We start from the raw sequence: 27066 nt of genomic DNA, 5'->3' as shown, positions 1-27066 counted from the left end.
GGCCACATAGAAAGGGTGCCGAATGAGAGACCAGCGAAAACAATATTGAGCAGCGAACCCAACCACGGAGGCCGTCGACTTCGAGGCACATCACGTAATCGTTGGATAAGCGCTGTTAACGGCAATGCTAGAACAGAGGGATTTACAGGTGACTGGAGAGTCCAAGACCGAGAAGCGTGAAGATAACTCCTAAATCCGGTCCAGATTCAATAAGCGGATTGTTGCCGATAAAGTCAAGTAAGTAAAGGTAAAAAAACAAAACCTTTGGTATAAACGTCTTTAAGATTTGACCCTTCTTTATCGATAGTTTTCGTAGCCGGGTATTACAGTACAGGACCTTTTGGGGACTAGTGCAATGATCCTACGGACTCTAGCAGCAACGCCCAGCCGTGATTCGAACATGCGACTAACTTGTTAGACCAGCATCGTACCTCGAAGCTAACTAGGTGGTAAACTTTGTAGGTATACGTTTTTGACGTTGCTTATCTATATTTCTGGAGGTGTAGTGTCTAAGAGCTGAGGACATTACCAGAAAAATTGGGAGAGAAGGAATTTTTCAGAGAAGCGAATGTCAATGAAAGACTAGAATTGAACTATCTGCATAGTGTACTAGCATACATAAGTACTAGCTTCTAATGTACATAAAATGTTATTGTGCACCAATTCGGGAATCTATATATATAAAAGTGAGCGTGAGTATGTTTGTATGTTCCACCATAACTCCAGAACGCCTTGACCAATCTCCACCAAACTTGGCACACATGTTCCTTGATATAAGAGAACCAGCACTGGGGGGTTGACAAAAGAGGGGGGGAGCCCTTAGCTCCGAAACGCCTTGACCGTTCTTCATCAAACTTGGCATACATGTTCCTTGACATAAGAGAATCAGCACTGGATGGTCAACAAAAAGGGGGGGGGGGGGAGGTTCCGTAATAGGTGGGGGAGGGTCCCTAATAGGGGGAGGCCATTTATTTGCTCAATTAAGGTTTAGGCTTCAAGCCCGTTTTCCAATAAAAAAGTACTTAGTAACTATGAACATTAACTATTAAAAACACTCAAATGGGATGCAACTGTCCCCTAAAATACAAGCTAAGCCTATTTTTAATATTCGCTGGTGCCATGGTAACATTAACTATATGCTGTAGATCGTTGAAAGCTTTCATGAAACGGCACGTTGGCTCATGCTGGGAGTAATTCCTGTTTCGATGAGGTGGATTAAACACCCGGGTGTTCCGAAGTGCAACTTGGCTGTGATTGAAATGCAACCTTGAAGCAAGCATTTGACTGTCGGCTCGTCCAGATAGGATGTTCGTGAAGAACACTATGTCGGCAATCTTATGTCTGCAGTGGATTGTGTCAATGTTGACTAAAGAGCATAGGTCGTGATACGGCGGTAGTTCATCTCCATTGCACCTCAAGTACCGCAATGCAAAACGAACAAACTTTTTTTGGACTGTCTCTATCCGTTGTATATAGGTTACATATTGCGGACGCCAAACTACACTTGCGAAGTCTAATTTACTTCGCACAAGGCCTACATATATTGCTAGTATTGCATATGGATCCTTAAGGTCACGACCGTATCGTCTCACAAGAGCAAATAGCTTTAAGCAGTCTTTAATAACGTTGTCTATGTGACTTGTAAACGAAAGTGAACGATCAAATATGATTCCTAGGTCACGAATGGTTTCCTTGCGTGGCAAAACGATTCCGTTGTAGGAGTATTGAAATTCGATTGGACGTAGTTTTCGGGAAAAAGTCATAACAGAGCATTTATCTGGGTTGATGTTCAAGCCGCTATTCGAACAGAATATTCCAATGTTATCCACGTCAAGTTGTAGCTTAAGACAATCACTGCCAGTCTTGATAGGTAAAAAGATTTTTACATCATCTGCGTATATTAAGATTGTAGCATTGGACAACATATCCGGAAGCCTGTTCATCACTAGTACAAAAAGCAATGGTCCTAGATGACTACCCTGCGGTACTCCCGAATTAACAACAAATGAAGCAGAGACGTTTTCCTTAATTTTCACATACTGAACTCTGCGCGAAAGGTAAGTTCTTAGCCAGTTGTAAATCGGTCCATCGATGCCGAAGTCTGTAACCGATTGCATAATACTATCCGTCTTAACAGAATCAAAGGCTTTACTCATATCAGTGTATACACAGTCTACTTGAAACCCCCTTGAGATATAATCGTTTACCAGAGACGTAAATTCACAAAGGTTCGTGGTTACAGATTTTTTCTTCAAAAACCCGTGTTGAGCAGAAGAGATACGATCAGCAACCGTTTCGTATAGATGATCGTAAACTGTTTGTTCAAAGAGCTTCGGTATAGCCGACTGGATAGTTATTGCTCGATAGTTCTCCACATCTGAGCGAGATCCTTTTTTATGAATTGGACTAATACGAGATACCTTCCAAATCGAGGGGAAGTAACCGGAGGCTAGAGACGCATTAAATAGACTCGCGAGAGGTTCTATTAGTTCATTCTGAAACTCTTTCAAAAGCTTATTCGATAGTGTATCGGGACCAGGTGACAGATTTTTGTCGAGTCTGCGAATAGCATTTCCGATGCTGTTTTGAGATACTTGGTATGCTTCTGCATCGCTGTATTGAAATGGTATATTGTTGGCGGAGGTATGTTCGTCAAATACGGTTTTAAAATGTTCCGCAAATAGGTGCGTTGATGACTGAGCACCGGTAGCAGTAACGTTCTTATACTTAACGTGATCTGGAATACTGCAGTTCTTCCTTCTGCTATTTACGAACTTCCAGAAACATTTCGGGTTACCTTTTATAGATCTTTGTATTTCACTTAGGTAAACTTCATATTCTTCTCGGTGGGCAGCTTTGAACATACGTAGAACCTGCTTATAGTGCGTCACGTTTTCATCTGACCTATTTCGATGCATTCGTTTTAAAGCCGATCGTTTGGCTTTCATTAGATTGATAAGCGACCGAGAAAACCATTCGGGGTAATTGTGCTGTGATTTTTGCTGTTTGATGACCATTGGAGCATGACGGGAAAAAATATCGAAAATCACATGATAAAACGACAAAATATTATAATCCACGGAATTATTAACATTCGCAGCATCCCCGATATCGACATTGAGAACACCAACGGCGCGAATAAAATCCAGCAGCACAGATGCTTGCATAACATATCCCGCTACATCGCTTTGGAACATTTCCTCTGTAACAAAGATATTGTTCCATTCAATATTACCTAAGTCAGTACGCACGCCTACACTGTCCATTGCATTTAAATTCAAATACTTTTTGAACACCCCAATGTCACACTCGTTCGATGCGGCCGCTTCGATGGTCAATAACATCGCACAGTGATGAATTTCGTTCTTGATCAATGGATCCGTTAATGCCACCTGGCAGATGTCTGTGTCAGTAGTGAACACCAGATCAAGAAAGCAATTGTTGTTGTTTACAATATTGCATACTTGCATCAGCCCAGCAGCGAGAAAACTATCAACAATAGCTATCTCGGTTTGTGAAGTAATTTGTTCGGGTAAGTAAAATGGATTATTTGAGTCGAAATTAATTTGATTCCAATTCAAATTTGGCAGGTTAAAATCACCGACAACGATAACTTCGTCTTCCGGACTAATGCTTACAACTATGGACTCAATAAAAAGACAAAACGAGCGATAACGATCGATACCAGAGGTAGGTGCAATATATCCGCAGCACATATAGAGTGATCCGGTCTTTGCTGCTAGTTTAACACAGAGTGCTTCATTGCTTTTAGCCACTGCGTATTCTGTGCTGGCGATGCTATTTCGGACGGCAATCAGAACACCACCGCCAGAGGTTTTTTCACTATTGAAGGCATTTCTATCACAACGGTATACACGAAAGGCGGAAGAAAACAATGAACCATCCAGTACAGTTGCATCCAGGTTAGTTTCAGTGAAACAATATACATCTATGTCTAATTCAATAGACGACATATAGACAATTTTTTGTCGTTCGCATCCTCTTATACTATTCATATTTTGATAATATACATCCAATATCTTTTTCTTTTCGGTAGGTTTTCGTGTCATTGATACTATAGGACTAGTGACGGTCAAATTTGGTTCCAACTCAGGTACGTCAGTAGCATTTATGTTAATTTCAATACGATTATGATCATTCAATATTGCAGGATCGTTATTACTACTGTGTATTGGCAAGGGGTGTAAGAAAGTTTTCTGGATTGGACTCATTATCTCTGATATTTTGAAATGTGTTTGTTCGAGGTTCACTTATGAATTCGCGGAAATAAATACCAGTTTGCCAGCTCGAGGGCTGCATCGCCTTTTCTTTGAAAGCGATATCGATTCCCACCTTAAATGACACGTATGTCATTTGGCTCAAATCAGCACCATTGCGGACTAATTTAATGACTTGGACGGGGCCCTCCAGCTCCAGATTCTGCTGTACTAGTGTAGAAATCTCCTCCACAGTGGCTTGTGGGGAGAATCTAGACAGAAACAGCCAGAATTTATTTACTCGAGGGGGCAGCGGTACGATCGGAATAGATGAACCCTGCGGTGGCTCTTTATTCCCACAAAGCATTCGAACGGCATTTGTTTCTTCGTGTGGGAGATCTACAAGAATGCGAGGACGCTTAGGCGCTCTACCCTCTGACCCGGGAATCACTTTGGGAGTTGAAGGCGTAACGGGAATTTTTCGCGTCCATAACTCTGAAACGCCTTGACCGTTCTTCATCAAACTTGGCACATATGTTCCTTGACATAAGAGAATCAGCACTGGGTGGTCAACAAAAAGGGGGAGGTTCCGTAATAGGTGGGGGGTCCCTAATAGGGGGGAGGCCATAACTCCGAAACGGCTTGACCGTTCTTCATCAAACTTGGCAAACATGTTCCTTGACATAAGAGAAATTGCACTGAAGGGGTTGACAACAGGGGGACCGAAATGTTTAGACGGTTCTCCGATAAGGACAGGACAAAAGGAGGAGCTGATGACCGGAGGTTGCTGACGAGAAGGGGGGAGTAACGCCCACATGACTGTAACAATTTATCCGTACAACAGAAAAAATCAAGTTGTAGATTTGTCAAGTGTAATTATGCACCGAATCAAAGTGACCTGTATAAAAAGTGTTCGATCATTAGTGCTAATTGTTGTTGGCTGACTCTGTTTGAGTCCCAGGGGCAATCATTCAAACAGCGTGGAGTTCATCTGAGAACACCATGTTTTTTTCTTGGTAAACTTTTATAGGGTTTTATAGAGATTTCCGTAAAGAAAACAGGTGTGCAGGTGGCCGGGTAGACAGAAGAGGGGGAGCTGACAAATGGGGTGGAACGTCCGAAAGAGAAACAATCGTTGTATTTTTGCACAAGTGACTGTGAGACAAAGGCTCCCCGAGTAAGATTGGGCACTCAGCTAGTGTTTCTATAAAAGGAGTGAGATATCAGATTATCAGATCAGAACATCAGTCTTTTTTATATGCAATTCGGTATGAAATCCAGAAACTTTACATAAGTGTATCTTCCGCACAGTTATCGTGGCAATTAGCGGTTCAGATTCAGATAGTCCCTTTTTGTCGACTCACAGGAGTTTCAAGAACAATATGGGTTGCCGTGGATGCTCTAAAAGTGACTAATTTATGTTACTATCAGAAACATTAATAATCTAATAATCGTCTAATGATATACATTTAAATTACTGATCTAATCAAATTGATTATTTTCAAATTTTACTTAGACATATGTGATGCCGACGGAAAAGATCGACCGCACGACTAGGTGAAATGTTTGCTGTAGGTCTAAGTAAAAGAATTCTGTAGCAACATCTACTGCAACGTCTTACGAAAGGTTGCCTGTTTATTGTGAAAATAAATGTATACACCGAGCCCGAGAGGATGCCCTAGCGAAAGTAACAAAGTTGAATCTACCTCCTAACTATGATGTTCACCACATTACATTCCTGCTTCATTCGCTTTTTGCTTTTCGTCCATCATTTATATTCCCATTGAAAAGATAAGAGCGTTTTCCCAGCATAAAAGGTCGCTTTTGATAGGATCGTCGGATTATGAAAATGAAAACGACAGGTTCCTTGTCTGTTTCACGGAAACAGTTTTCGCTGGGCACACAGGAAACCATGGCGAATATGTTCTTGAAATACGTACAGACTTTCATTTGGATCCCATATCGTGGTCTGGCGGTTGACAAATGGTTCCAAGACCGTGTGTCATGTTTAATATATTCATGGTTGTCCGTGTAAGAAGGATACACGTATAAATAATCGACGTGGTGGATAGATGAGGATGACTTCTTCCCGTTGCTTGCGTTGCGAAGAACTATCGCCTAGGTGCAAGAAAAAGGTAATATTTGACGGCTTGAACGTCTCGGTACCTGATTCATTCTATTCATTCGATAGGGTTTCCGATCGGGTGAATAATTTAAATGGTCGATAATGCAAACCTGTAAGTGGACAAGTGTTTTGATAGCTTTGCTGCACAACGGAAAGGAAATCTTTTCTCTGTGCGGCCGACTGGGATATATATCAGCATACGGCGGTTTTAGGATAAGGAAATTCTTGTCCGATGAAAATCGGATAAAAATCCCTTTCAATAGCAAACGATACTAAGCCCAAAGGAAGATTTCGTTGAAATCCGTTTAAATGAGTTTGTGGTGAATAGAAGGATCAATAAGTTTGTTGACATTGACTCGGATGAATTTTCATTAGAAAAAGATACAAAATTGCAATAGTTGTGTGGCTGACATTATATTGGTGTAAAGTGGTGTAAGGATATACTTCTATGCGTGCAAACTTAGGCACATAGTATACATTTTGCGAACGGTACTGTTATTTAACATATATGCGGAATTCATTTTTGAACTACGCGAACTAGTATATTACATAGAAGTATATGAAAATATCCTAAACAATGTGTAATCACATTAAAAATACAACACGAATATACCCCTACCTATAATGTTTTTTACAATATTAGATAGATAATACTTATATTTTTCGACATATATTTAGCCATTCTAGGGGCACGGAAACACAAATTGCAATAAAACGAGATGCTTACGTAAGGAAATCATCAATTTGAAGACAGTTTCTTTAAAACGAATCGCGAATTAACAGTTTAATTCTTTTCACTGCTTGAACAAATAAAGTTTTTCTGATATGAAGAATAAAATAGTATTTTATGAATTTAAATTTCTTAGCAGGATGATGTCATAGTGTCCATCACTCGAAAGCGGCCATATTTATTCGGCCATTTTCCTCCGGTAATAGCTTGTTGATTTTGATTAAGTTTGTGAAATAAAAAGCAATCTATAGGTTTAGCAGTTACAAAAATCACATCCAAAAAAAATTGTTTTTCCATTATTTCCAACATAAACTCTCAAACCATTAATTTGCAGCTTCAAATGTATGTGCCATATTTCATGGAATTGTTTAAGTTGTAAAACAGAGCTTGCTTGCTTACGCGTGCACCCTTTGAACTTACCTTCGTAGATCCAGAGCCCATCTTTGGTATAGTTAGCGGATCTTCGAAACTGGCTGGATCGTCCAGATTCACCTCCCAGGCTATGCTGTGCCTTTTGCTGGGAGTCACTGGAGCTGACAGTGATGGTGGTGGAGGCACCGTTGGTGGTCCCGGCGGCGGCGGTAAGGATGACTCTTCTAGCGAGTCTTCGGAAAACCGCTCCTCGTCGCTGTCCGGGTGCATTCGCTGGCGCGAAGGTCGTACGTAGTCTATGCCGCTAGTGAATATTCGATTACTGACCAAATTGGTATTGTAATTGATATTGATTTGTACACCGTTGGTCGGTGACAGTGATGAGTTATTTTCGGATTCGTTATTTTCCGGTGAAGAATTCTCCTGCGAAGACGAATTGTCCGATGCGTAATTTCCCTTTCGACAAACATCGCGATGTCGCTCGATTGAATTTGAGAGATTTCGAGACAGAATTCGCCTAGGAGGTGAGGCTCTGCCGGGATATATGGTCACCGGGTGCTCGTTAACTATTGGTTCTGAAAATAAAGACAAAACGTAAAATATGCCACGATGAGTGAATGTGAATGAAATTTGACTCATTGTTTTCGGCGGTAGGTCAACAAAGTTAATCCTGCTGAATTTGCCGGGTGCTACGAGGCTTGAATGAAGTGGGACAAGCTCTTATCGGCTTTACATTTGGTAAATACACTTGAACACAAGGGAATCGGTAGTGCGTGAAATTGTTTATAATTTGATTCCAATTCCTTAGGTTGTTTCTCTGACGCTCAGTATCGATTATATTTTTAGAACGGAGGTTGCTAAGTTTTCAATTGTTTTGAATTGTGATTCAGAAGCAACCTGGACGGAGGAAGTTTATCTTTACTTTGGGAAACTTTCAAAGCACTTATTGACTATTTAAATAATATGTAAATTATTGGTCACAATGAGGGACATCCAAAAATAAAAAAAGCGAAACGACATTTGCAAGCAGGCGAGTGATTGGGTTCGTCTTTGCTATCCACGCTTGGAATGTTGTGATTTGTGGATAGGAATAGACATATAATGAGAACATAGGACAGCATCAACACCCATAATTGTAATAAAACCAGTCAACTTTGAATTAAATATGAAAGGCAAATCCTTTTTTGGGCCACCAGACAATCTGTTTATCAATAAAACTTAAAACTTAACATATACCGTATACTAGAAACGGATTCGGCTTCAACTTATAGAAGGGTCTAACTGCAAAATGTAAACAAACCGAGTGAGGGTTTCTTTCTCGATGCTAATCCAACAGAAAATCACTCTCACCCAGTTTGTTTACATTTTGCAGTTACCCTTTATAAAAGTTCCTGCCGACTTTTCGGTGCCGGCAGCGCCGAATTGCCTATAAGTTAGCGTGTCAGAACAAGAACAAGAACAAGAACAAGAACAAGAACAAGAACAAGAACAAGAACAAGAACAAGAACAAGAACAAGAACAAGAACAAGAACAAGAACAAGAACAAGAACAAGAACAAGAACAAGAACAAGAACAAGAACAAGAACAAGAACAAGAACAAGAACAAGAACAAGAACAAGAACAAGAACAAGAACAAGAACAAGAACAAGAACAAGAACAAGAACAAGAACAAGAACAAGAACAAGAACAAGAACAAGAACAAGAACAAGAACAAGAACAAGAACAAGAACAAGAACAAGAACAAGAACAAGAACAAGAACAAGAACAAGAACAAGAACAAGAACAAGAACAAGAACAAGAACAAGAACAAGAACAAGAACAAGAACAAGAACAAGAACAAGAACAAGAACAAGAACAAGAACAAGCTTCAAAGCTGCGTAGAACACTATCAACCGAAAAGAGCTATAGAAAATCATGGACGAGAATGGCTTTCCCAGGAAGCTGATCAAACAGATTTAACTGATCAAACAAACGATAACATGGATCGGATATTACGGGCAGAACATGTGTAACAGTGGCTAAACAATGTACCAGACTAAAGCGCGAAGCAAAAAAGGTTGGGTTGAAGTTGAAGTTGAAGGTATGTCTAAAACAATGTAAATGCTGGCCGGTAAAATTGAAGCCGATCGACGCCAGTTATGCACAATCGGCGGTGATGAATTTGAGGTAGTTGACGAATTCGTTTATCTGGGCTCACTGATAACCGCGGACAATGACACTAGCAGCGAGATTCGGAGATGTATTATCAGTGAAAGTCGTGCTTACTACATGGGCTTCACAAACAATTGCGGTCGAACAGACTAAGCTTCCATATAAAGCGTACCCTGTACAAGACGCTCATTGGACCGGTAGTTCTCAATGGATAAGAAACGTGGACAATGATTAAGGAGGACCTGCGAGTGTTCGGAATTTTCTAAGAACGATTTTCGGAGGCACAAAGGCGAAACGGGGTATGAAGGATGAACCATGAATTCGCCCAGCTCTATGGCGAATCCAGTATTCAAAAGGTGGCTAAAGCTAGACGGATTCGATGGCAGGGTATGTTGCTAGTATGCTGGACAACTACCCTGCAAAAAGGGTAAAAAAGCAAAGTCATGGGTATAAACATCTTTACAAACCTGACCCTTTTTTATCGACAGACTTCGCAGTCGGTTATTAGAGTACAGAACAATTACGGTTTACGGATCTAGTGCAACGATCCAACTGAGTCTATAGCAGTGAACCGAGTGAATTGGAAAAATTTTATTCATCAGGCTATGCGATAGGACGGCAAGTAAGTACGTCAAGTCTACCCAAAGTAGAGATTTTTTTATTTTTCCGAATAAAAATCGAAACCGTATAGAAAACCGCGTAAATTTCGAAATTCACTAAATGGTCGCGTAAAAAACAGCGTAGAACGAGACTGTTTTAACCGTTATGTGTTCGACAAAAAAAAATATCTTTAAGTGCTCGACAAGGGTACCCGGGTACCCACAAACTGAAACGCTTGTAACTTTGGCAATTTTTGACCGATTCGGACACTTTTACCACCTAAAGATTCAGGAACTTATCCACTTCCATTGGGGTTACATCAGAGCCGGAAATGGATTATCTGGTTCTCGGAAATCCGGTATTCCGAGGACATGTTCCGGAATTAAAGCACTTTTTATATTTTTGGATGTAATTATAGTAATATGGGTGTCCAAGGTTCTTCAAATTACTCTGAAAGGTCATTCTTCATTGTTTTAAAACAATATAATGATGTATCCTAGGAATGGCCATTCTACGACAAGTTCCCGTGGGACCTCCTGTGGCCATAAAACTGTTTGGTTTGCAACACTGGCAATATGGGTGTCTAAATTCAAGAAAATACTCCAGAAGGGCATTTTTCATTGTTTTGATTCTGTCTGATGATTTTGCCACGGCATGGCCATTTCGGAACATATTCCCGTGGGGCTTCACAGTTGTCCAAAACCAAAAATATGTGCGCATTAGAGTTTTGAGTAGGAAAACTTGATTTTAGGTTTATGGAACCTATGGGAGAGTTTCTTGAAATTAAAAGTTCTATCGTCTGGTAAAATTCAAATTTTGAATAATCCCCCTAAAAGTGAAATAAAAAATTTATTTTTCTTCAGCTTTAATATAACATATTGATGAGTTCTGTAAAGTTTTAGAGCATATTAATACAAGAAATTTTGCTGAAGACCGTAACGTTCTATCTCTTCAGCGAAGATAGAAAAATCCTATTTCTTATATGTGAATCGTCAAAATCAGTTTTTCTATTTTAGCTTTTTTTGTAGTTGTTGTATGACTTTTTCATGTTTCATAAAGTTGTACAAATAGTAAAAATACACAACTTTGCCGAATGTAGTATACCTCTATCTTTGCTTGTTTAGGAGCTGCAAAACTTTTGTTATAAAAAATACCCTAATTCTGCCCACGAATTACTCAACTACGCGCAAACAGATACGAATTACATTACACGAATCAGAATCTAAATAAAAAAAACTACAAAATTCAGGAAGTTTTATTTATAAACGTCTGCGCATAGTCTCGTAATTTGGGGTCAAAATTAGGGTATTTTTTATATCAAAAGTTTTACAGTTCCGTAACAAGCAAAGATAGAGGTATACGACATTTGGCAAAGTTGTGTATTTTTACTATTTGTACAACTTTATGAAACATGAAAAAGTCATACAACAACTACAAAAAAAGCTAAAATAGAAAAACTGATTTTGACGATTCACATATAAGAAATAGGATTTTTCTATCTTCGCTGAAGAGATAGAACGTTACGGTCTTCAGCAAAATTTCTTGTATTAATATGCTCTAAAACTTTACAGAACTCATCAATATGTTATATTGAAGCTGAAGAAAAATAAATTTTTTATTTCACTTTTAGGGGGATTATTCAAAATTTGAATTTTACCAGACGATAGAACTTTTAATTTCAAGAAACTCTCTAAAAGGTTCCTCTTAAAGGTTCCTAAAGGTTAAACCTAAAATCAAGTTTTCCTACTCAAAACTCTAATGCGCACATATTTTTGGTTTTGGAAAACTGTGAAGCCCCACGGGAATATGTTCCGGAATGGCCATGCCGTGGCAAAATCATCAGACAGAATCAAAACAATGAAAAATGCCCTTCTGGAGTATTTTCATGAATTTAGACACCCATATTGCCAGTGTTGCAAACCAAACAGTTTTATGGCCACAGGAGGTCCCACGGGAACTTGTCGTAGAATGGCCATTCCTAGGATATATCATTATATTGTTTTAAAACAATGAAGAATGACCTTTCGGAGTAATTTGAAGAACCTTGGACACCCATATTACTATAATTACATCCAAAAATATAAAAAGTGCTTTAATTCCGGAACATGTCCTCGGAATACCGGATTTCCGAGAACCAGATAATCCATTTCCGGCTCTGATGTAACCCCAATGGAAGTGGATAAGTTCCTGAATCTTTAGGTGGTAAAAGTGTCCGAATCGGTCAAAAATTGCCAAAGTTACAAGCGTTTCAATTTGTGGGTACCCGGGTACCCTTGTCGAGCACTTAAGGGGTAAAAAATTACGAAGACCCCCCATTCCACCCCCTTAAGTGCTACATGAAAACTTATTTTATGAAAAGTTGCAATTTAATTAGTTCTTAGATGTCACAGAGTTTCAGTATCCTTGATCAAAGAAAACTTTGGAATTTCGTACTTTGAAAGCTGAAAAGGTACCCGGGTACCCTGTCGAACACATAACGGTTAATACATCGAACCCTTCACTGGCATATGAATTTCCATTTCTTTTATTTGGTTTTGGTCTTTTGGTGAAGCAATTGAATAGAATATGGCGACTGCTATACTGGATCGTCACAACGACAGACGTATTATCGAACGAGTTCGTTGCTCAATCAGATTATTTATTTCACCATAAGAAAGAATTGTTTTTGGAAAGGTGCTAAACGAAAGCTCGTCCACAGATGTAGGCAATGGTCGAAAACCCAAAAATTGATGGCTACGATGAAGCAAAAGTGACGATGAACTGAAATGATTCCTGGTTCCAGTGTTTCAAATCAAATAACAATTATTTTTATTGTTTCATTTATATTTTTCTATCAAATTTTTGCTAATACACATAGAAATGTGTATGGAAAAATAGATTTAAGTTGAATAGACCCTTTCAGAAGGTAACACATTTTCCAATTATTGGAGTCAGGTTTTATTAATTTACTTCGATACTAGAGTACAGCTCTAAAGAACTTCACCAAGTACACTTTTGACGGCTGGTTATTCTAATTCCCAAAGCTCTCGCTAGAAAATATGCTTTTAGAGAAACCAAGTCGTAGTAAAAGATAAAAAATACCATCAAATTTCACATATTGAAACAATACTTTTAGTCAGTTCCGTGACAATTCGGACGAGCTGGCGGGTCACATGTTATCTGATTTTCATTACGACATTTGAATGCGCTGGCAAAAGTTTTCCCTACGAGTGAGGTGAATATAGTAGAATTTTGTAGTCAGTCCGGTGGAATATTTAAACAAACAACTTTTCCATTCACTAGCGTCAATACGGTATTCAGTTATCACTGTCTTTCTCCAGCCGGGCGACGAGCGAACAAAGTTGGTGGTTTTTATACCAAACACTGTGAATACTTGTGCATCAAATACTAACCTGGCATTCTCGTCATCCCCCGCAGGACGGCATCATGTACAGCGCTTATACCGATGCCACCCAGTTTATTGCGGCCGTCGTCCAAACTTCCTCCGCTGGGTTCGCTCGGGTCCGTTTGTTTGGGTGGGCTGGAGCATGGAAGACTTGCGTAACGTGTAGGTAAAACATTGGATGGACGAGTTTTTGGCTGTAATGAAAATGGTGAACGGTAAAAATAGTCAAAACTCTGTTCCATCTCTAACGACCAGTCGGTTGTAATAATAATTGATGGCGCGTTGTGCGTCCAGTTTGTTTTTGAATTAAGCAACGCTTGAATTCCTTGACTCATAATCTTTTGCCAATATTAGTTCAGGTAAAAGACCGTCTATGTATTATGTTTGTATGTTGTGTTGTGAAATGTACATTTGTACATTAAAATTTTTGTGCAATTAAATTTATTGGAATGAAAATCGGGATAACGTGTTAATAGTAAGTGTGCGTCCCATATGTGTCCCACTTAAGGACGGACTTTCTTTTGGTTACTTTTTTATAGGGCGGATCTTCAAAAATAAATTTGATAAGAAGTTTTCTATTTGTAGGACTTGAATCATTTAAAATATGTGTAGGGGAACTGTGGATAAAATGCCCAGTCGGGGAAAAATTCACAATTTTTTGAAGGAGTACCGAAGCTATGATTCTGTTTCATTGTTTCCTACTAGTCACATGTATTTTATTGCAAGAAAGAGAAGAAATGGGAGTATTTCGTATGAGCCAGGCTTGAATATAAATCAAGAATAGTGTCCGAGATTAGCAACCGCGAAAACGATGAAAATGAAGTTAGCTACTGGAAAACGACTTGAGATAAGCCTGCATACATAATCGATAGTGCGTCTATCTAAACATGTTTAAACTTTTCATGCAAAAGGTCAAAATCAGAGGAGTTTCAAAAATATTTCATAAAAAATGATTTATAGTTCCGAGTAAGGTTCATTATAAAAATGGTGTGTTTTCGTCATCGAGATATGAAAAGGCGACTGTGCTTCGGTATCGTGCTGTTCAGACTCCCATATAGCAAACATAGGCGGCTACGTTCCGTGGCGTATAGCCTGCAATTCTGCGGGCAATAGAGCTATAAGTGTACCGTCGGTTGATTTGTGGTACGAGGTGTTTCGGTTCGCTTGGCAAACCATTTAAATTGGTCAGATTTATTAATACAATTTGCATAAAATTGTTAATATTACTGTCGGAAATTGTGTACGTGTGTGGTATTTGATTTGCACGCGATAAAAGAAAATCTGTTGCGTAACTACCGGAAAGACATTTGATTGTGTATAAGATTTTTAAATAAAATGATGATGGTCCATTTATCTACACTCGTAAAAAGCAAAACGGAACTTTCAGTACCAAAAATCGAATATCGCTAGAAGGGCTACTAGTACCGTACTGAGGTATCCATGTTGATTCACGATCATATAAATTTAGGACAACTGATGCACTGCTTCACAGGTATTGTTTCGCAAAAATAATGATGAATAAAATTATGAATAATATGTCAATTTATCTCTTTTACTAATCTCATCTTATTAGCAAAGATTACTAGCGTGCCCAGACAAGATCAAAAGGTTTATGGAAAACGGCGTAATCGTAGGATAGGGAATCTTTTATTACTAATCAGAAAAATACCGGCCGATTAGATTGAAAACTTCAGACTTCCGGGTGCAATAGGACTAGAAAATAGACATGAAACTGGGCTAGAAATTAGAGTTAAAATTGGATTTGAAATCGCACATTAAATAAGACTTGACATAGGACATTAAATAAGACTTGAACTTGAACTAGGCTTGAGGTTATACTTCATATTGAACTTTCCGACTTAACATTGGATTTGAAATTGGACTTCAATTTCGAGTAATTTGAACTGGAAGTTTTACTTGGAATTAGTGATGAATTGGAACAGAATTAGAAGTTCTTATTTAAAATTGGACTTGTGTGTTTGTGGGCTTGAAATTGGTATTGAATCACATCAGGAATTGGAATTGAAATTAAAATTAAAATTAAAATTTTACTTGAAATTGAACTAGAAATAAAGCTGAATATTGAATTTTAAATTGAGCTTGACATTAGACATTAAATTAGAGTTGAATTTAAAATGGTTTGAAGTTAAGGTTTAACTTCAAACTGGATATGATCACATTAAACATGAAATTTTACTTGAAATTAGGACATTTGACATTTTTCGCCAGCGGTTTTATTCCTTCCTGGGGCGCACTTAGGCGTAGAGGAGTTCCAGATAAGCTAGTCCATCTCATCGAGGCTCAGTACGAGGCGTTCTCGAGCAAGGTTTTGCACGACGGCGTCTTGTCCGACCCCATAAGGGTTACTGCTGGCGTGAGACAGGGCTGCATTTTATCATAGCTTCTGTTTCTCATAGTTATGGACGAGATATAAGTTGGAGCAATTGACAGTAGACCAAATCGAGGATTGCCTTGGAATCCTCTAACGATGGAGCAGCTAAATGACATCGACCTAGCCGACGACATTGTCTTGCTCGCACAACGCCGAAACGATATGCAGAGCAAGTTAGACGACCTCTCCGAGAGCTCCCAGACAGCAGGTCTCACAGTCAATGTAGCGAAAACTAAGTCAATGGTAGTGAACACTGACAATTCCACCAACAGTAGCGGGACAACAAGTTGAGCAGGTAGACGCCTTTCAATATCTTGGTAGCCACACAACGCCCGATGGTGGTACCAAGACTGATATAGCCACACTGATCAGAAAGGCCAGGGGTGCCTTTGCAGGTCTGCAAAACATTTGGCGCTCAAGCCAGATCACTTTACGTACGAAAACCCGAATCTTTAATTCAAACGTTAAATCCGTACTGCTGTATGCCTGCGAAACGTGGTGCGTCTCAGCGGAAACAACGCAAAAACTGCAGGTATTTATTAACCGGTGCCTTACTTACTTACTTAGGTGGCCTGCCGTCCTAAGACAAAGCCTGTTGAACAAAGTTTCTCCATGTAACTCGGTTGAGGGCTATTGCTCTCCAATTCCTCGGACACCGAATACTCTCCGCCAGATCTCGCTCCACCTGGTCTAACCATCTTGCTGCGCTCCTGGTCGTCTTGTTCCTACCGGATTTGAGGCGAACACCATCTTTGCAGGATAGTTGTCCGGCATTCTTGCAACATGCCCTGCCCATCGTATCCGTCCAGCTTTAGCTACCTTCTGGATACTGGGTTCGCCATAGAGCTGTGCGAGTTCATGGTTCATCCTCCGCCTCCATACTCCGTTCTCCTGTACGCCGCCGAAGATCGTTTTTAGCACTCGTCGTTCGAAAACTCCGAGCACTCGCAGGTCCTCCCCGAGCATTGTCCATGCAGAGAACAACCGGTCTAATAAGCGTCTTGTATAGGGTGCACTTTGTACGGGGACTTAGTCTGCTTGAACGCAATTGCTTGTGGAGCTCATAGTAAGCACGACTTCCGCTGATAATACGCCTCCGAATCTCACGGCTGGTATCATTATCCGCCGTTACCAGTGAGCTAAGGTAGAAAAATTCATCGACTACCTCAAACTCATCGTCGTCGATCGATATACTACTGCCCAAGCGGTGTCGTTCGGCCTCGGTTCTGCTGGCCAGCATGTACTTTGTTTTAGACGTATTTACCTTTAACGCAATCTTTTCTGCTTCGCGCTTTAGTCTGGTGTACTGTTCAGCCACCGCCACAGACGTTCTTCCGATAATATCCATGTCATCGGCAAAGCAGACGATTGACTAGATTTGTTGAATATCGTGCCCCGCGTGTTGATATCCGCTCGGTTCATAACACCTTGTAGCGCTATGTTGAACAGCAGGCATGAAAGACCATCACCTTGACGAAGTCTTCTGTGTGATTCGAATGAACTTGACAATCCACCCGAAATCCGAACACAACACTGTGTACCATCCATCGTAGATTTAATCAGTTTGATGAGCTTCCTGGGGAAGCTGTTCTCGTCCATGATTTTTCATGGCTCTTTCCGGTCGATGGTATCGATTTTGGAGGATTAGCCGCAGTGTAAATATTTGATCCGTTGTAGACCGACCTTCGACGACCTTGATAAGTTCCCACGACTCTATTCGCAATTGGTGATAGACGGCGGAAAATGATTTGGGACAGCACTTTATAAGCGGCATTGAGAACGGTGATCGCTCGATAGTTCTCACAGTCCAACTTGTCGCCCTTTTTGTAGATCGGGCAGATAACCCCATCCTTCCACTCCTCCGGTAGCTGTTCCGTATCCCAAATTCTAACAATTAGTCGGTGCAGACGAACGGCCAGCTTTTCTGGTCCCATTTTAATAAACTCCGCTCCGATGCCATCTTTTCCAGCTGACTTGTTGTTCTTTAGCTGCATGATGGCCTCCTTAACTTCGCCTATCGTTGGGGCTGGCACCTCTTCCCCGTTTGCTGCACCGTCGAAATAGCTTTCCCCGCCGCCATGGTTTTCTGCCTGGGCGCCATTCAGGTGTTCGTCGAAGTGCTGCTTCCACCTATCGGTCACCTCACGATCGTCCGTCAGAATACTGCCAGTCTTATCCCGACACATTTCGGCTCGCGGCACAAAGCCTTTGCGGGATCCGTTCAGTTTCTGGTAGAACTTCCGCGTTTCCTGAGAACGATGCAGCCGCTCCAACTCTGCATATTCCTGGTCTTCCAGGTTGCGCTTTTTCTCCCGAAAGATTTGGCTTCGCTGCATCTTCTTCTGTTTGTGTCTTTCCACGTTCTGACGTGTGGCACTGCGCATCTTGGCCGCCCGCGCAGCGTTCTCCTCATCCGTCACCCTCCTACATTCATCGTCAAACCAATCGTTCCGCTGATTCCGGGCCACATGCCCGATGGAGCTCTCCGCTACACTGCTGATGGCTGTTTTGATAGTGTTCCAACAGTCCTCGAGAGGGGCTTCGTCCAGCTCGTCCTCTTCCGGCAGCGCAGCTTCAAGTGAATGCGCGTAGTTTGCGGCGACGTCTGGCTGCTTCAGCCGCGCGAGATCTAACCGAGGCTGGCGTCGGTGTCGAATGTTGTTCACAATGGAGAGTCTTGGATGCATCTTAACCATCACTAGGTAGTGGTCCGAATCAACGTTAGCGCTTTGATAGGATCTGACGTCGATAATGTCTGAGAAGTGCCGACTGTCGATCAAAACGTGGTCGATCTGTGATTCTGTCTGATTTGGTGACCTCCAGGTGTACTTGTGATGGATTTTGTGCTGGAAAAAGGTACTACGTACGGCCATATTCTTGGAGGCGGCAAAGTCGATAAGTCTTAGGCCCATTTCATTGGTTCGCTGGTGTGCACCTTCCAATCACTGGTTTGTATTCCTCCTCCTGGCCGACCTGAGCATTGAAATCTCCGATGACGATCTTGATATCGTGTTTTGAGTGTCTCCAACTGCGCGTAGAATTCATCCTTGTCGTCATCGGTACTACTGAGGTGAGGGTTGTGCATTAACCGGTGCCTGCGATACATCATTCGTGCCTGGTGGCCTGATAACTGGATATCCAATGAGGAACTCCATCGTCGGTGTCATCAACGGCCGATAGCCACAGAAATTCGTGAACGTAGGTGGAAGTGGATCGGACACACCTTGAGGAAAGGAGCGAACGAGGTTTGCAGAGAAGCACTCGACCGGAATCCACAAGGACAGCGTAGAAGAGGCAGACCCAGAGGCTTATGGCGACGGAGCTTAGCCAACGGCATCCGGGCTGTAGACGAGAACCTGTCCTGGCGACAGGTAAAAGCCATGGTGGGTAACCGTCAGCAGTGGAGATCTCTGATTTCATCCCTTTGTTCCGCCGGACCGGCGGACATGGACACATAAGTAATTAAGGTTTTATTTCTCTAGGTTTTACCTCTTTTCTGTTCCGTCTCTTTCTTTTTCAGTTCTTTTTCTCCACATTTTGTTCATTTTTTCTCCTTTTTTGTACCGTTTTCTTGCTTTTCGCTCTCACGTTTATTCCGTTTTTCTAATTTTTCTTTCGTTTTCCATTTGTTGGGTCCTGCGTTTTTGTTTCATTGTTCCGTTTTAAGAAAAAAGGGACAGGAAACGAACTACCCAATTTTTCTTAATTTCAGTTCTGTTTATCATAATGTTTTACACTTGTTTTCTACAATTTTTTCCTGTTTTTCGTCTTTTCTCATCCTTTTCACCTTTTTAGATTCTCCTTTCCATCCTTTTCTAAGTCTTTTATCTCCTTGCCTTCTCAGAACCAGTTTTTCGTCTTCATCTGTTCCATTTTTCCTCTTTTTGATACCCCACTGTTTCGACTTTTCTGTCGCGTTTATTCTGTTTTTGTCTCTTTATATTTCCTTTCCTGACCAGTTCTTCTTTTTTATCTCTCGTTTTAGGTCCTTTTCTCTTTCTTTTCTTCTTTTTGGTTCCATTTTCCTTTTTTGTCTCATCTTTCTCCGTCTATATATCGTTTGATCCCTTTTGCCCGCTTTCCTCGTTTCCTCTACCAGTTATCATTTCTCTCTTTTGCTCTGCTTTTGCATTTCTTCTTCTTTTTTCCATTGTGCATTTCTTTTTGTGTCTCACTTTCTATTTTTTCTCTCGTTTTTCCTTTTTTATGTCCGCTACTTCCTCTTTCTCTGTTTCTTTTTTTTCTGGCACGTTTTCCGCCCCTTGCCTGAGTCTTGATTTTCCTTTTCTGTTTTTCGTCATTTTTTCCAATTTTTATCGTTTCCAAATCCGTTTTCCTTCTTTTCCTTACTCCTTTTTTGTCATTTTCTGTCCCGTTTCGATACTTTTCTTTGTTTTTTCGTTCCCGATTTTCGCCTTTTTTCGTTTTTCTTTCCTTTTTTCGTTATCATCTGTTCCTTTCTTGCTTTCATTATATCCTGTTTCCCGCTATTCTGTCACGTTCTGTATTTTTTCCGTTTTATCTTTTTTGTCTTCGTTTTCATTTTTCCTCTCTCTGTACCGTTTTATTTTCCTTTTTCTGTTCTCGTTTCTCCATTCCAATTCCGTTTTTTCTCCCTTTTGTCCTGTTTTCTCCATTTCTGTCCAGTTTATTTTCATTTTCTTCCCTTTTCTTTATGGCTTTTGTTTCTTTTCTCTTACGTGCTTCATCTTTTTTGCCCAGTCTCCTCACGTTTTCCTTCAGGTTTTCTACGTTTACATTTTCTCTCTCTTCTTATAACGCGTTTTCCAGCCTGTCACGTTTTTACTTTCGACTTTCTTTTTTCCATGTCAGATTTTATTCTTTTTGTTTAGTGTTTCTTCACTTTTTCTGGCCCGTTTATACAGTTTTTGTCACATTTTTCTTCGAGTTCTTTTTCGTTTTTTCTCCTTCTGTCGTAATTTTCCTTTTTTGATTCTTTTCTTAGAGAGCAGCAGGAGACGGACTACCTCTAAATCCATCGGTAGTATGCTAATATGCCATCTGTGAATATACTAAAAAATAAGAAACTACTACCATACGTTAAATGGTTTTAAAATTAGGTAAATATTCAGGAAAACCGAGGTTTTCAGCAAAAGCAACAAAAATGTTATCATGAAAATGAAAATTATATCATCACAAGATTAGAAATTGAAAAACAAGAAAAAATATTTCAAAAAATTTCCACGTGACAGAACATAATTTTGTGGCTTTTCTATGGAGTTTTTCATCACATTTAAAATTGAATTTAGAAATGTTCAAATTCATTAGAATTTAGAAATGGATTTGAAATAGATTTGTTTATTTGTTTGTTTATTTGTTTATTATAGATTTAAATTATACTTGAATTATACTCGGCTGAGACAGTACTATCAAATGGATCAAAATTGAGTCAAAGTGATCGAACCATCCAAGCCTTGAACTGTTCAAATTTTGAGTAGAAAATTTGGCCAATTTTCGCTACATGCTACTGATACTTGAATTATTCTCTGTGACAAATAATGCACTTTAGTTTCCTCCTGCCAATTTTCCGAATGGTGAACTACTCAAAATCTGAGTTTTTACACTTTAAGGGCATTTTGGGTAGTTTCAATCAACTTGTAGCTAAATCCAACCTATTCACAGGTAAACTCATCTAAGATTACAGGGAAAATATATCTGTGAATAGAAACGTCATCGATATTTGACTCAAAAAGCATGATTTTTCTTTTCCAAATTTTAGGTTTCATTTCGTCATTTCAATAGATTGGGTGAGGAAAATGTCGATTGTTACGAGCGTCAAAAACTGCGAAGAAATCAAAAGTTTATTTAACTGATCCGAACATTGTATTGGTTATTTAGAAATTGCTATTGAAATGATATCCATAATTAAGAGGATTTAACAATAGCATCGACAACTTCACAAAATTATTATTCATTCTTTTTGGTTCCTCTGAGCGATAACTCTTACTTACCAGTGTCGTCTGTGTGGGACTTTTGGCAATAATTGTGACATCGTTTGAGGGGGCTTTATCGCTGACAGAACTACTCAACGAGTCCGAATGGCGAATTAAGTTTCGAGTCCGCCATTCGGCATGACCGCTGTTGTGATGATGCTGGTGATAAATATTACTGTGTACCGGACTTCGAGTAATATTACTGCTGCTACTGGTACTATTAGTCTTGCGGGCGGGTGATGTGAGCGGCGAAATTCTGAAAGTGGAGTAGAACAAACTGAAGTATTAGCCAAAATATCCCTATTGATTATTCATTATTACTAATAAACTTTGATTTCAATACATCGTTATCATCTGAACAACAACCTGAAAATAGAATAAAAAATCTTTTCCTTTGTCGTCTCGGACAAAATGCAGAGCATACTTCCACGGCTAGAACTTTCAATCCCAGCTGGGCGGATTCTTCTTCCGATATTATTCCGGTGTGGAAGAAAGCGACGAATGTCAGACTCAGAGAAGGAAGTTTATCCAGACGGGCGAAAACTGCATAAAATTTTCACTCCAGCTCAGCATTTTCTGCATCACAGGAAGACAGTGGCAGTAAATTTTAATGCTTATTTTCTGGCAACTGACTTTCCTGGATGTTCCACTTCATATGGAAAATTATCGATTATCTCATTTGGTATAGCGTAGCTCTAATCTTCGGTACCTGCAAACAGCTTTCCCACGCTGCACTTTTGAATGAGGAAACATTTCTGCTCTTCTCGTTTGGAACTGCCGGGAAAAAGGCTCTATGTTTTCCTACATCCAAGTCACAGAACAGTATTCGTTTAGTTTTTCTCTTTCTCTGTGGTGTAAAATGCCAGACGTAAGAACGGTTTTTGGGATGCAGAAACGTGCAGCCATTTGTGCATCATCTATCAGAGAAAAAAATCGTCTGCTGGAGAAAATTTGTGTCGTCGCGACGGTTCCTATTTTCAACGGAGTTTTGCAGTTTTTGCGCTATAGTAAGTCGTGAGTCGGTCAGGGGAGGTCAGGGTTTACGGTCGGCTGCGAAGTATAGAAATAAATTTTTCTGCGCACTTGGAATATAAAAATAAGTTTATTTAACTTATCAAGCAGCTAAATAGAATAGAGCCAATTTTTGTCCGCAGGAAATAAGAAGGATTTATAACATATTCTATGTTCGATTTTGGCAATATATTGATTTTATGTTGAATTTAATTCCGGGTTTGAGAAGTTTTTGTTTTTATCTACAGTAAGGTACAATTTATATAATAATTATTAATAATTATTTGAGTATGTAACAATATTTATAGGCGATCTCGTAAGATTGGGTAAAGTTAATGATTGTTTGGAGAAGTTTGAGGCTGGTTGTAAAAGGATGAAAAAGTCCCGTGATTATGCGTAGTTTACTGTGAGTTAAATTGAGTAGTTTTTGAAATACTCTAGGATTGCAATAAATGAACCGTTTAGCTTATACACAACCCTGTGTTTAATTTCAATGAAATTAATCAATTCAGGGTCAATGAACGGTATAGCAGAGCCTTATCTCGTGCAGGCAAGCAAGTTCATTGGTCTCAATTTCACAATAACCGGGAACATAAAGTTCCATTTTTTTTTGTGCGGGAAAGCCCTGAACGCTGTGCTGCATACCCAAACTAGTCTGTTTCTGGTACCGCAGGGGCTACCCAAAAGAAGCAAATCTCCGCCTGTCTCAGTCTGTTTGGGGAATTTATGGTTTATTCATCTTCGCCCTTCCTCGTCTCTTGTTTGTACCACGCGTTAAATAGTTCTGGGAACTTCAATTCAAAAACTCCAACGGGTTTCAGATTCTCAGCGAACAGTGTGGTTATCTTAAGTCCATAGAGAATAGTTGGCCTAATTCATCTTTTGTATACTATAACTGCGTCCAACGCCTTTTTCAGTGAAAAGCAGGCATGATTTTCAGATTGAATGAGTCCCTCGATCTTTCACTAATGTTGATATTAGTAGTGATTCCCAGTATAACTTGTGGACCGCTCCAGCTCGTCACCGTCTATGTTGGCCCATTATGAGAAGTCCGTGCTGTTTTCCTTGGAATTCTTGGTTTTCCTGGAATCTCTTGGAATCTTTATTTTTGACATATTATCTGGCAGTCCGATTCGAATAGCTTCTCTTTTAAGGCGTAGAGCCAGGGTGACTCTTGCTGTATCAAGAATTCCTCTCTACTAATACTCGATTTTGAGCTACTCGTCACTTATTCGTTGCGCGTCTCGACACACACAAGTCGGCTTCAACCTAGTCCAGTTTCTTGAAGAGAACATTTCACAGTCATCCGGCATCTTGGCGACGTGGCCGGCTCACTGTTATCTCCCAATTTTTACCAGGTGTAGGATGGAATCACTCCAAGTTGTGCCTGCAGCTAGTGGTTCATACGCTTGCGCCATTCTCCACTTTCCGTTTGTACTCCGCCAAAAATAGTCCGAAACACCTTTCGTTCAAATACAGTAAGTGCACGTATGTCTTCCGTAAGCAAAGTTACATTTTCAAGTCCGTAGACGATCACCGGTCTGATTAGCGTTTTGTGCATTGGTAGCTTTGTGCGGTGGCGTATGCTCCTTGATCGACGCGTCTTGCGGAGGAAAAGTAGGCTCCGACTTCCAGTGTGAATGCGTCATTGAATCTTCTTACTCGTCGGCGGTGGCCAGAGTCCAAATAAATGATCTCAACAACTTCAGTTCATTGCCGTCAATAGTCACTGTCACTGGGATGCGAACGTTGTTTTCTCTGGAGCCACTTTCTTCCATCTATTTGATTTTTGACGCGTTGATTTGTAACCCAATCCAAATCTGGTGTAGATTGCAATGGCCAAGGTTTCTAATAATGGTGCAGAGGTCGTCTGCGGAGGCTAGGAGTTGATTACTTTTGCCGAAGATCATTCCTCTCATTTGTTTCTGCGCTAGCAGGATCACGCCTTCAATAACGATATTGAATAACATACTTGATAGTCCATCTCCTTGCCGCAACTCTCCACGCGATTCAAAGCGACTCGAGAGTGACCCGAGACACGCACATTGCTCATCACTCGCTCCAGCATTGCTTTAATCAGTCGCGTCAGTTTATCAGGAAAACCGCTCTCATGCATTATCTGTCATAGCTGTTCGCACTCTACGGTATTGTATGCGACCTAGAAATTCTCGAAAATATGATGTGTTATGATACTGGTACTTCCGTACGAATTTTCTTGCTATTGGGGATTATAAAATCTGGGAGAACACCTTGTAGGTGGGGTTGATCAATGTAATGCCGCTGTAATTACAGCAATCAAGCTGATCGCCCTTTTTATAGATGGAATAAACTACACCTCCCAATTCCTTGAAATTATCCAGTAAAGTGCAGTTGCTATAGGTTCACTTACCTACACACGTCAGCTTGTCGCATCTGCTAAATTGATTACTTACATACTTATCCAGGTGCGATGTCCCTTAGGATTTGACCTGCATAATAATGCTCCGCCAACAAACTCAGTCCATGGCTGTCCGTCTCCAATTTCCCAACTATCTCAAACTTCCCAGGCTATGCTCCATTTGGTCTAACCATCGAGCACGCTGCGCACCTCTGCGTCTGATACCACCCGGATTCGACGCGAAAGCCATTTTGGTGGGGTTGTTGTACGACTTGCTCGCAACATGCTTCAGCGAGACAAACCCACAAGCCATTAAAATTAAATCCGGAATTTTCATACTAAAAATAGTGGAGCTTAAGGATAAAGCAGCACACTAAAGAAAGGAAAAAAGCGAACCAAAAATTTCCGATCAGAATGGCTTGGATTAGATCATTTTGTATACTTTTTTGTATTTGATGTATTTTGTATACTGAACTCAATCACAAATAACGTTGTGTTCGAAAAACTATTTTGTAGAGTTATTTCAGAACTATTCAAAATACTAGAAATTCTATCTTTCTCTTTCGCACTAACGCTGTTTTAAAGACAACTTACGATAAGTGGGTCAAAACCGATTGTAACTGTAACAAGTTCTAGACATAATACATGAGCTAGAATTACTAAGGCAATTGTTATTAATGTACGTTGTTTATGTTTCCTCTGTCCTGTCTTTCGGCAAACTGACCTCAAAGTATGCAATGCTAATACATATATTTTATCATGTCACTTTACTTCGTGCTTTGCTTTTTTGGCGCTTTCTTTTGTAAATGTTTGTTCGACTACAGAACCCTATTTTTTTATTCTGTCATAAGTTATTTGTTGGTTTCGAAGTCCTACGCTTTCATTTGTTTTATGACCTGGTTTCTACTTTATTTATGAATGGACTTAAGTAGTTTCCAAGTACGTTTGTTAAAAACACGAGTTTCAGCTGTTGTTTAAATTATGGCGGGTCAATTAAAACATGATTAAAACAAACCCGAGTTTACACAAAGGATATCTGCCTCGGATAAAAGAAAGTCGAAATGTAAATTGCTATAAATACAGGCAAGCAATGGGCCTATGCGATGCATCGCGGTTGAGTTTGGTTTTTGCATCATTACATTTCCATATACGAAAATGCAAAGAATGTCTGATCCAAATGCTATCGTGCATAAAAAGCACTGCCGCGCTATTAAACACTACTTTCACATTACACAAAGTTCAATGATCCACCAGACGTGCCTCAGCATACATACATACAATCTGCAGCGCTTATTCATCCAGAGAGGACAGAGGCGAGCATATGCTTAAATATTTAATCCACACAACCGATGTGCTCGGCAGATGGCAGCAGGATTTCCCTCGTGACGTCCCTGACGTTGGTCTGGCCTGGCGGCCCATATTCGGGATGTTATACATGCATTTTTTTCTTTTCAGAAATGCAGCAGATCGAGCCTTGTTACCTAGAATTTTCACCATACTGTTTCGTTTTTGCTATATTTGCTGGTACATTCATCACTACTTTTTCAGTCTGAGAATTGTGCTCGCGTGCCACAAAGTTCATTGTTCGCTGAAACCAAAAAAAAATCTTTTTTTGGTTTGTATTTCCCTCTGGGAGACAACCACGGCTCGATGTATACTTAGCGGAAAATATCAATTTGGCCATTTTGTAAATCTTGCTTATTCGAGGGATTCAGTGCCGAACCGCATTGAACACCAGAGCAATAGTCAATT

General features: G+C 40.2%; 1 protein-coding gene and 1 long non-coding RNA gene across 5 annotated transcripts in view; one reads left to right on the top strand and one right to left on the bottom strand.

The window, feature by feature from the left end:
• Positions 1-27066, bottom strand: part of LOC128743487 (putative uncharacterized protein DDB_G0277255) — a 231913-nt gene that overhangs the window by 45969 nt on the left and 158878 nt on the right. For all 4 annotated transcript variants that reach the window (XR_008412302.1, XM_053840080.1, XM_053840082.1 and 1 more), the window contains exons 6-8: positions 21945-22182; positions 13588-13774; positions 7493-8019 (exon numbers count right to left, since the gene is read on the bottom strand). Coding sequence is in view for 3 of the 4 variants with exons in the window: in XM_053840080.1 (XP_053696055.1) it covers positions 7493-8019; positions 13588-13774; positions 21945-22182 (952 nt within the window). In the remaining variant the exon portion in view is untranslated. The remainder of the gene's footprint in view (positions 1-7492; positions 8020-13587; positions 13775-21944; positions 22183-27066) is intronic.
• On the top strand, positions 3360-4585 carry LOC128743491 (uncharacterized). Its single transcript, XR_008412303.1, has 5 exons — positions 3360-3532; positions 3591-3690; positions 3773-3923; positions 4058-4114; positions 4172-4585. It is a non-coding gene; the product is annotated as an uncharacterized LOC128743491 (long non-coding RNA).

Source organism: Sabethes cyaneus, chromosome 3 (genome assembly GCF_943734655.1).
Source record: "Sabethes cyaneus chromosome 3, idSabCyanKW18_F2, whole genome shotgun sequence".
Classification (NCBI taxonomy): Eukaryota; Metazoa; Arthropoda; class Insecta; order Diptera; family Culicidae; genus Sabethes; species Sabethes cyaneus.
The sequence above is the reverse complement of the archived record's forward strand: the minus strand, read 5'-3'. Positions and strand labels throughout refer to the sequence as shown.